This window comes from Pygoscelis adeliae, unplaced genomic scaffold, assembly GCF_000699105.1.
Source record: "Pygoscelis adeliae isolate BGI_AS28 unplaced genomic scaffold, ASM69910v1 Scaffold138, whole genome shotgun sequence".
In the NCBI taxonomy this organism is placed as follows: domain Eukaryota; kingdom Metazoa; phylum Chordata; class Aves; order Sphenisciformes; family Spheniscidae; genus Pygoscelis; species Pygoscelis adeliae.
In genome coordinates this window covers 252,348-263,868 of record NW_008825265.1, presented here as the reverse complement: position 1 = coordinate 263,868, position 11,521 = coordinate 252,348, and the positions used below count along the sequence as shown (strand labels likewise).

Here is an 11,521-nt window from a genome sequence, read left to right as displayed (position 1 = left end):
TGAAAATAAATTCCATTTATTTTGAGTAATTTGGATGTGGTTCTGCACTGCATTACCGTAATACCATTAAACAGCAACTTGCCAAATCTTAACTAGTATACAAGATAGGAACATCAAGGAGCCTAAGCAGGAACTACAAGCCTTGTCTAGACCATTCTTTCTGAAGAGCTACATAGCAACTCACTAATTGCTACACCAATAAACAGGAAAAACACTTCCTACAGTCATCTCATAAATCAGCTTATTGTTACTATATTCTTAATCTCCGTCTAACTTTTCCTACACTATGACTGCTCAGTATTTAACATCCTTATTTAAGGCTGCTTCTAGTACATATAAACAAGTATACACTGCCCATATACTTGTTTGTTTTTGTTTGGTTACAGCACGCTCAGGTAAGTAATTGTTGCTAACTAACTAGTAGTAAAGGAGGACCCAAACACAAAACCTTGTAAAACCTAAAGCATCCATGCCACATTTGGGGGAGGGGGGGGGGGGGGGGGGGGGAGAGAAGAGATAAAAGAAAAAAGGATATTCACAAACAGCGGCAAATAACTGCTCTATAGTCCTTCCTCTAGAGTTCTCTTCAGACCCAGACTAAATTATTAAACCAAACACTAAAGGATTCTCTGATCCCTACTACTTCTCTTTGTACCACATTTGTTGACTCCTGCTAATTGTACTGCGAGGTTACGAATATTTGCTGCAACTTCAAATACAGGCAAAGTGGCGTTCTGTGAAAAAGATTGTTTCAACTCTAGGCACCATGTAACGCTGTCAGAAGAGGGCCAAATGCTTATCTTTCCTTCACCTGGTGATTTATTTTGTGCACAGGATGGCTTAGTGTCAAAATACATTTCAGTCTGAAAAAGCATAAAAAAGATTATTAGCTGAAGAGGTGCGTTTTGCTAATATGTTCAGACTCGAAGTAAAAATGGTTTGATTAAAACAAAATACTAGAAAAACCCAAGCTATTGGGTTTTTCTCTTGAAGCAAGCTTCAGCTGCAAGATCCTTCAGCCGAGAAAGCCAAATTTGAAATTCCTCCTTTAAAAAAGCTATGTTTTCAGAACTGCTTGAAGGCTCTAAAATCAGTTAACCCGGTGCCTAAGTCACTTTTGAATATTCTGGTCTTCAGCACTTCACAGGCTGAGCAAAGCCAGCAATACCTGACCAAACTCGCAGAAAGCAGGCTGGAAAAACATACAGCCTCAAGGAGTTTCAGATCCCACGGAAACCCTGAGGTTTTGGCAGTTCCCATATTACACTACTGAAGTTTCTCTTCTTACCTCTGTGTTCCCAAGTGATCCTCGGTACTGGGCCAAATGCTACTGCCACTTCCAGTAACAAACCCCAAACTGCATAAAAAGCACAGAGAGCCATCTTCAGCGTCCTTGCTCTTCAGGGCTCCTTGGATAACTGCGGCAGGTAGCGTTTCTTCAGCAGAAGAAATGCAAATCTCAGAAAGTATTAGAGACCAGGCATTTCAGACCTTGAGCGCAATTGCAACAAGGCAGGCTGGAACAACCGTACAAGCACACGCTTTTCAGCAGATCACTTCTTCAAGGGAACGCACATTTTCCAGGATGCTGCATACAGAGACTGCCCACACTCTCCACAGGCTGCAGAGCTTCTGAGAAGCACGACTGAGCACATTCTTCTGTTTCGTTGCAGAAATAAATGATGCTGTGGAGAGAGGAGGGGAGCAAGAAGTAGAAGAGAAAGCAAACCCAAGTACTGCCAAGAATAGCACGTTGTATGCACCAGTCCTGCAATACTTCTACAGCTGTCTGCATAGCTTAATTTGGATGAAGAGTACATTAATTGGTGAAAATATGATTCTTAAAAACAAGCCACACGTTACATGGCAAATAGGCAATAACTGAAAGCAATCATTTCAATCTAGAATGCCAAGTACAAACATTTTGAACTTTCACTTATGTTTAATGCACAAAATTCAACTCTAGTTTACATATTTTCTCACTTTTAATAGTGAGTCGAAGAAAATCCCACCTCTCTGACAAATGATAAACCAAGATAAAAATCACTACGGCTAAGTTCAGAGAGCAAAGGACATGAGAAGTGCAGCATTAATCTTAAGCATTGGTTATACAAACCTGCCGCACCTCCCATCCTTGGGATCTCACGAACAAAAGTGTCATTTTTAGCAAAGTCTTTTCATGCTACTAACGCACTCAAGGCATGCGGGAGTAGAAAGAAATACATCTATGGAAACAAAGAGCTAATGTACTGCATACAAAAATAAAGGGAGAAAACGCTTAAATACTAAAACTGCTAGATAGTCCTACGAAAGTCAACTCTGTCTGTGAGCCACCCATTACTCTCAGGCCCAGAAAGGGCTCTGGCCTCAGCAATCAACAAAACCATTCACTGCTTTCTGCACCATCTTCCACAAGTCTCCACTGCTCTTGTCTTCCTCCAACCACTCCCAGGTCAAGGCTCTTCAGAGTGTTTACCAGGAGAAACAAGTGCATTCATCAATGACTAGATTACTGCATATGGATAGATTTTGAGAGCTGTACACTCGGGGGGTGGAGGTGAGGGGTGAGAAAAGCACATTGTCCTTTGCAGCAGGGCACAGAAGGTGCTAGATTTACACGGTACCATAGTAGTGTGTGTCACCAGTGTGACACTACTGAGAGACGCCACAATCCAAGAAAACCATAATATTTAGAGGTTATCCAGCATGAGGGCAAGGGAGGGTTGCAAAATCCGTAGTAGCATCCAAGAGGAAAGGAGCAGCACTTGAGGAGGACAGAAGTAAAAAAATTAGGCAAAGCTCAGCAAGAACGTCTCTAAGGACAAACGTGATTGCTGACAGCCTCTTTGGGAGGGAGAGGCCCCAGGTTTAAGCAGGCAAAGGCAAGGAATCTCTGGGAAGTGCAGCCAGCAGATCTGCTACCAACACAGAAGTAATGTGGCTGAGTAGAAGATAGACAAACACATTAGAAGCTTTTACACCTGCTTTACTAAATGATCACAGCCAAGGTTAAAAAAAATTTTTAAAAATCTCTTTTACTCCTACAAATCTGTTGTCTACTAAGAAAAAACACACACAAAACCACAACTTGCTCAAGCTGAACCTGTGACTTAAATAATTTTATGTGTTTTTTTAATTTTGGTAAACACTTTGCATCAGATCCAACTGTTTGTAATAGATCATATAAACCATTTTGGTTCTTAAGGCATCATATTTTCAGTTAAGCTTACCAGGCTTGTTTGTCTGTCTTGCACCCTTCCTGTTTATTATCATACATAAGCAATTCCACATTTTGCTCTCCAGCACATTAAAAAGTGCCCACTCAGAGTTGCAAGGTATCATACAAATGTATTCTGAGGCCAATAGCTTTACAGGTGAGTATTTAGAGAGTGAACAGTAGTTCAATGATTAAGTTCAAGGCAGTTTAAGGAATTTTATTTTAATGGAAACGTAAGGGATAAAAGAGCAGTTTCAAGAAAGATCTTTGAGTCATTATTTCTACACACTGCTAATTCTTTTTTTCATGCCACCTTTTGTTACCGAAAAGACTCCATGTAATAATCAATTCCCCATTAACTCTTGATATTTTTTTTTAAAAAAGAGACAGCCAGAACATCATTATTCAGTACCAGTCCCAACAATAAGCAATCATTTATGTACAATACCATAGGTAGAGATGTCTCTAGAAACGACTTCTGAAGTCCTGTACATTTTCTGGACTTTAAAATAGGATTAGCGAATCTATGCCCTCATAAAGAAAAATCCTGAGTCTCCCTACAGCCACGGTTACACACCTACCCTAGCTCACCTACCTCAGAAAATGCAAAATTACAACAAAATCTGAAACAAATTACATTACCTTCTGAAGACGACAAAAGGTCCAGTTGGGTTAGTGCCTACTTTGATGTGTGGCTGGAGAATTGCTCTGGCCACACGAAGCAGAAGTCTGTCATTCATTTCCACTGTATAGGTTTGCAAGACAGGCTCTTTTTCACATTACTAGGTTTGACTTGTGGGACATTATTTGTTGATCTAAGGTAAAATTTTGCATGTTAAAAAAGGGGGTGAGACAGACTACAGTGAACGTTACATGCCCAGTCGTGCAAGATCCACTTTGTTCTCATTCCTATTAGTTTAAATAGAGATGAAAATGCACTCAGGATCTTGTCCTTTAATTTAGCCTTCAATTTAATTACTCTCTCCCTGCCCTCCCTTCCCTGTACTGAAAATTATCTAGAATAACTCCTTCACTGACATCCACTGGGAAGTCATCCATAATCTAATATGAACCTGTTTTTAGATAACACAAGGGGTAGGGGAGGGGGGAAAAAAAAAAAAAAGCCCAGACAATGGCCTAATTTCCAAATTAGCTCAGCTCCAGTGTTCACTGGCTTTGATTAGATTTGATCTGAGTGCTTTGCATTTCTGGAAAGTTAGGTCTCCTAATGCTTTAGGTTCTACTCCTAAAAATGAGCCACAATTCGCTTGAAAACAAGATCATTTAAGAAGCAAAGCAGAAAGAAACTTGAAATGCTTAGTTACATAATTAATCTCCAATTAAAAGTGACCACAGGTCTACTTTTCTGTTTTCTGTAAAAATGCTGAAAATTTTCTGAGGTAAATTTAAACAAGTAATTTTAATTTAGGCACTCTGCTGATGATGATTTTAAATCAACATCTAATGACGAACTGGAGCAAAATAATATGTACACTACTTGCATAAGTTTTCCATAATGCATGTATTTATGGTGACTAGAAACAGGGCAACTATAGAAGAAGAAACAATCAACAGAGCTCCTGTCAGTTTGGCAGAGCACAGCTGGAATTCAGAGCTGTGAACATTCCCATTGACATGCATAATTTTAGTGCACAGGCAGAGAAACGGGAAGAGACAACTTCCCGCGCTCTCAAAAGGACAGAAAATCAAAACTGTTAAAGAAAAATTTCAGGCTGCCTAAGTGCTAACAGGGAATACTAGCACAAATTATGAAAGCAGGGAGTTGCGATGGCATATCCTGACTGTTACCAAAATTGAAAAACATTTGGCTCTCACATCATCTGTGTCAGTGGGCAAAGAAACAGTCCACCTACTGGAAAAATGCAAAACACTAGCCATGCAATGGCAGAAGCTGAGAAACCAACAATGGGAAGACGACTGCCATCTTTGCCATCCTCTGGGACACAGGCAAAGTAAACACAAAGAGGTATTTGTGAACATAAAATGTCAGCTTTCACAGATGTCAATTCAGCAACACTTATCAGCACCAAATTATTTTCTTGATAGGTAATAAAACACAGCATCAAAAAACCCAGAGGTCAGTGTCTTCTTCCCCAGTCAGCATGGTAAAGCTGGATTCAAGCGTGCATCTTGTATGCCATGATACTTGCACAAGCTATCTAAATGCCGTAATTTCAAAGTTAGGAAATGCCCAATTTTGCAACCCTGGTTTTGAAATCTTTTTTTCTCCTAATAAATACTTAGTTGCATTGTGCAACTTCTGAATTCTGCTCAGTATTACACAAATTGCTAAATGGATCTATCTTTTTCTTCTCTATGAAGGCTCAAACCGTATGAGAATTTACTGACATGCCCACAGCAGTCAGCATTATAGCTGGGATCCTTGTGATTCCCAAGAAATGATCGTTAGCATCACAGAGTATCCAGCCTCTCCCTGCAGAAAGCCAGAAGGGCACTGGCTCTCCTGGCCTAATCCTGTCACTCTTTTCATGACTCTCCAGACACACCAAGTGTCCACATCGCTTTCCTCCCATTTTTTATTGCACTTTAGTCTCCTCCCCAGGGTTATTGTTTCTTGAAATCCCTCACCTTCCTTTCTGTGCTTATGCTCCCATCTGTGCTGCCACCGCATCCTCCTCCCCAACACAAGCAGTGCACAACTACACAACCACAGGTGATGCAAGCCCCAGTGAGGCTGTCAAGACAAAAGACCACCTTCCTTTGGGCTAGAAGGAAGACCTTCTAACATATACAATTCCCCACCTCTCCATGAAATCACTTTCACACCACTCACTCTCCAGGCACAGCAAACGAGGACCTCACAGTAAGCAACAACTGACCGTAAGGCACCCTCCCTTCCTGCTGCCAGGAGCACAAAACCACGGCAGGTTTCCCAGGCAGCCTACCCTGCTATTTTTAGATTTAAAAAAAAAAAAATTATGCGTTTGTAAAACTTGTAAGTTACTATGATGAGGGATATGAAGCTCAATATGCGGCGACAGGCAAATTTACAAGCAAATTGCTTCCTCCAGCAGAAAAGGTGGGGGTTAAAGGATTCATCTGTCAGAGGGCATAAATTGCAAGTTCTCCAAAAATAACTTTTTTCTTCAAGGGCTTTTGTGAGCTTTAACAGAATACAGACCCGCTTCAATGTTTGTTATCAAATAGGCATCAATAAAGATTTTAAGGCTTCATACATGAAAAAAACAAACCACAGAACTGCCACGAGATTTTGCTTAAACCTGAATCTTTCAATTTGCCCAAAGTTTTGTTTCCAAAAATAGAAGAAAAAGTTAGCAATACTTGCATTTTAAGCAATCAAAATTACACAGTAAGAAATGCGCAATTTACCTTTGACAGCTGAGTTTTATTTACATAGTTCATTTATTTTAGACCGGTAAGGACAGGCTGGATATATCCTTTGCTTTAGTTCTCACCCTTTAAAACCTCAAGCACAGTGCCATTTTTAGACTGTCTCATGAAAAACATCATTTTTACACTCTTTTTCTTATTATACAATATATATGGACTCGTTTTCTGCTGACGTAAGTTAAAACCTTAAACTAGCATACCAGTAGCCCTTTGTGACTAACATACATGTAAAGCATGGGATTATTTACATTTCAAACTGTAACCAGAATACTTTGTAGTTGCTAGGTGCTTACAAATTAGATGAAGCTTTTTAAGATAATTTGATGTGGTCTTTACCTCCACCACGAAGCTTGCTGGAGGATGTGCACTAGTGCTAAAAGAGGACAAAAATTCTGAGGAAACTGAAATTCCCAGTTTTAGGCTGAAACCTTCTGTGAAGACAGAAATTTACTATTTTCCTGATTCTGCACTAGAAATATGCCATCAAGTAGTACTCAGGAAACTAATGCTTGATCTTAAAGCAGTGAATATTTATAATCTTCAGTGGAATACTGGAAAAGATCCTTTTTTTTTTTCCCCAACTCATATTCCTGTCCTTTTCTTTACTACTACGTGCTTTTTGGGGGACAAAGATTACAAGAGGACCAAAGTATTATACAAAAAAAAAAAAAAAATCCCAAAGATTACAAGAAGACAAATAGGACATTAAAATTCTTATTTTTCCGATTATTATGGGTGCATCATTAGAAATATCATGTTAGCCTTCAACTCCAAAGAGCAACAGGAAAGAGCAAATGGGTTTGCTTCTACTTGCTTTGTCTTTCTTTAAGAAAAAGCAAGCTAACTCTAGCCTTGGACAAGTCAACCTCTGAGCTATCAGGGGTTGTAGGCACTGTCGTAGGTCCTCAGCCTGGCTGCGGAGAAGCAAATTAAACAGAAATTATTAATGTAAAACTACAAGGATGATCAGTGGGACCCAATCACAGCTGCAGTGCCAGCACCCTCTGCTAACTTGGATTTGATCCCAAATCCAGAATTCAAGAGCTGCCCAGGGAAGAGATATGTTTTAAGATCCTTTTCTGCCTCACTGGGTTCTCCCAGATACTGAATCTGGGTTGTGACAGTGTCAGTGCTGCAGTGAGAACTGTCCAAATGACCATGAAATAAAGTCCCTGAAATTCCAAGTCCATCTTCCCCTACCACTTAAACATACTCTCACAATACAAAATACTGCTCAGCTTCTTTCTCATTTCTTCTCAGGCTCACAGGACTGAGTCTATCATTCAAAGTTATTTGAAGATGCCTACTGGCAACTAACGGCACTCGCAAAAGTACCTGCGTGTCTTAAATCAACAGGCACACATGCTTTTAAAAAAAAAAAGGGGTGGTGTGTCCAGCAGCACTTTCAAAGATACAGACATCTCTGAAAGCAAGCCCAGTAACCCCTCACACACATAAACTACGTGACATAGGAAGGCTGCAATCCTGAACCGGACCTTTCAGTGGTAACTAAAGCACAGGTAAACATACAGTATGTTCCCGTGTGAAAAAAGTCCCTTTTCTGGTAAGTTTCTTGAGAAGTATTCTGGTCTTGAAGCAAAACAAAGTAGTAAGTCAAGCTTACCATTAAATCCTTATTTATGTTTTCCCATACAAATTAAGTCCCTAGTGTTCTTGCAGTGTATTTATTTGTTTTACTAACAAAGACACCTGTAACACAGCCACCACAAATCCACCACAATACCCCTAGTTTCACTGTATGTACCTGCCGCCCCTTGGAGCCTGCCACAAACCCCTGGAGCCGGGGAGCTGTCAGAAACACGTCCTTTTGGCAAAGAGATAAGAAATCGGGTTTGACATCATTACCACATAAACCCGAAGGGTAAGTTTTGATATGGGAATTGTAATAAATCCGCCCCAAAAAGTTTGGCTTTTATTTCCCAGATTACCAGGGCAGACCATTTCTGACAGAAACCAGAACCAATACATTTGCATGTATGTAACGAGCCAAAATCCTGATGCTGCACTTAACACAAAAAACTATCAAGCAATCCTGATAAGACGCATACACACCAGCCCTTTTCAAACTCAATTTATTTCCTCCATCCCAAGCTGGCCGGTTACTACTCAGCATAAAATTATTCAGCATTTACACTGCAGTAGCAATTATTGATCCTGATAAGAGTCCAGGACCCCTCTTACACTGATACAGGACTTAGAAAGAAAGCTCAGAAAGGTTAGACACCAGCCAGCTCCAAAAACAATTACCTTTACTAAATCCATATAAAGCAGTTCCAACACTCTCCTGCGTTACTGAAAGACTGCATTATGCACAAGCTTAGAACAAGAATATCTAGATAGTTACAACGAAACCTCACGTGTTCAAATTTATTTTGCTGTAATCAGAGGAGAACAGTGGGCCACTCTGAAGCAATCACAACAGGGCACACGATGCATTTATCCCGACACTGTTCTAGGTAACATACTTCTAAATATGCAGACTTACAATACTGTTCATCAGCTTGTATTTAGCGTATACTTCCCACTGTTCACCCAACTGCTTTTAGAAGGGTGTGGGCTACCTGAAGGGATAGTGGTTTTTAAATGCAAGTCACTGCGGGTCTGATCTGGATTTCACTGAAGTCAGCAGTAAGAGGGTTCCCACAGACCCAAATGGGAAGTGGGTGCACCTAAAAAAAAATCTGTTGCACATGTGAAGGCTTCATTCTTGATCCAGAAGATTATAATGAAAGGCTCACAAGACAGAAGGCCTCAAAAGAAACAGGCCAGACAAAATTATGAGAAACAGCTCAGTATTACAGGTCTCTAAGAAAAGGGAGCGCCTATATAGGGTCTTTTCAAGGGCACAGTGTCTGCCCTGTCTTTCAACAGTGCACGTTTTGTGGCTGCCATTACAGTAGCAGGTATCAAACAGGTACATCAAACCCACTTTTGCTTACAAAAAAAATCTTTTAAAAATCTTTTGGATCTTCTGCATTACAGAGAGGGGAATCTAGTCTGACTCTCCCCACAATGTTTTTTCAACAGGATACCCCATGGAAAGCTGTTGCCAACCTATGCTATTACCTGTTGGATGTTTCTCACAAGCACTAGCAGTATATAACTGACTTATTTTTGCTGTAAAAACAACCATCTATCTTTCATTCTGCTGGAGAAAACAGAGCAGGCAAACTGTGAATCATCCAACCAGTTATGAAGCTCTCCATGAACCAGCTTACACCAGATCATCTCTATGGCTGTAGCTACTCAATATTTAAGCAGAGAGTTAAAAATTTACAAAAATTGCTGCTTGCCACAAGAGGCCACTGATTGCCAGTCACTATCACTAACTGGAGTTTTCAGATCCCAGAGTGCTTCCTTACAGCTTACTGCTTGCAGAGTAAACAACGGTATAAACATCTATTTTAGGTACCTTAAGGGGAAAAGAAAATTCTCTTTTGCCTCTGCTGAGGAAGGACTTCTAGCAGCCTGTGGATTGTACAAGCACTTTCATTATAATAAAGCACTTGCATCTAAATAAATAGCTACCATAGGTGTCAAACTGCTCATGAAAAACCCTTGCAGCAAATCAGCTGACCTGCAGACTTCACTAGCTCTTGAAACGGCCTGTCATGGAGATTTCCATGTCTCCACAAGTGGCTCCACGTTTCTGAGCTAGGGTCTGAGGCCACTGGGGATCTGAAAGCCAGGGGGAGAGAGGGCTGGAGCCCAGGCCAGCTCTCGACCAGCCCCTGTATCTCCAAGGAGGCAGGGAGAGGCAGGAGAGCCACAAGGACTTCAAAGTTGCAGCACCTCAGCTCAAGAACTCGGCTCCCAAGAGCAGTGCATCCCTCCTTGGTCTGCCCCTCCAGAAGGGGCCACTAACCATTGGTGTTTCTGGCAGAGAAGGCCACTGACGCAGAGCCGGGTGCAAGGGCAGCTGGGCTCAGGTGAAGGGTGGTTTGCAAGCAGGGGCTGATTCTTCTCCTTTGATGACACTGCTGCTGGCTGCCTGTCTGGACAACACCTGTAGTCACGCTACGCACATGAGTAACTACTCACAGCTTGCCAAAAGCTATGACATAATTAAACCCTTTAATCCAACCAGGACTTGAGTATGAAATTAACATCCATGTAAGCACTGCAGGTTTGCAGGCACCCTTCAGGTCCTTGTTTGACCTAAACCTCGCAGGTGATCCCTTAAAGCAGGCACTAGGGAGCTCCCTAACAAACCTTAAACACTGCCAGGTTTTAAGAGTGAAAACCATATTTCAGAGTAAACTTAAGGGGGAAAAAAACCCACCTGTTTCTTCTGGTAACAATTACTTAAGCTTGGGGGGAGGGTACAGGACAACAAAAAATTACACCACAAAAAGCTCATTATTTTGACAACTGTGACTAAGTCCTCAAGGATTAAAGAAAACACCTACTGGATTATAAATGAAAGCCTGGAGTATATTATGTAGAATAACATGATAGTCACCTTAAGGAAATTTTTCATAAAAGAGGTGCAATCCTTCATATATGTGTGTTTGCATGTATTTATTTATCTGGGGACTACTTCTAATCTGTCAAATTCCAAAGCACATTAACCTATTACAAGGTACTTCCAGCTGTCACAGCCTACTTGTATTAAAAAAACAAAAAACACCAAACAACAAAAAACACCAACACATAGCTTGTACTACTTCCTTCTGCATATCATTACCATCCAGATCAGAAGCATTTCTTTAATCCTCTATTCAAGCACACGCCTGCTGTAACCAGGTCCTAGGGATTCTAAATGAGAAGGAGAAAGGAAATACAGAAGAAAACTAGCTTACAGGCAAGTTTTAATTACTCAGAGAACTCTTTGGGAGATCATGATGGCAAATTTTAAGTTTGGGAATGTTTGTGTGATTACAGCACTAT

At 40.7% G+C, this 11,521-nt stretch overlaps 1 protein-coding gene across 3 annotated transcripts in view; it reads right to left on the bottom strand.

Annotated features, from left to right (window-relative positions):
- SEMA4D (sema domain, immunoglobulin domain (Ig), transmembrane domain (TM) and short cytoplasmic domain, (semaphorin) 4D) overlaps nt 1-8,433 on the bottom strand; it is a 44,601-nt gene extending 36,168 nt beyond the window's left edge. For all 3 annotated transcript variants that reach the window (XM_009329597.1, XM_009329598.1, XM_009329595.1), the window contains exons 1-2: nt 8,376-8,433; nt 1,289-1,685 (exon numbers count right to left, since the gene is read on the bottom strand). In XM_009329597.1, the coding sequence (XP_009327872.1) occupies nt 1,289-1,382 (94 nt within the window). In that variant the 5' untranslated portion in view covers nt 1,383-1,685; nt 8,376-8,433. The remainder of the gene's footprint in view (nt 1-1,288; nt 1,686-8,375) is intronic.
- Between the last annotated feature and the right edge of the window lie 3,088 nt (nt 8,434-11,521).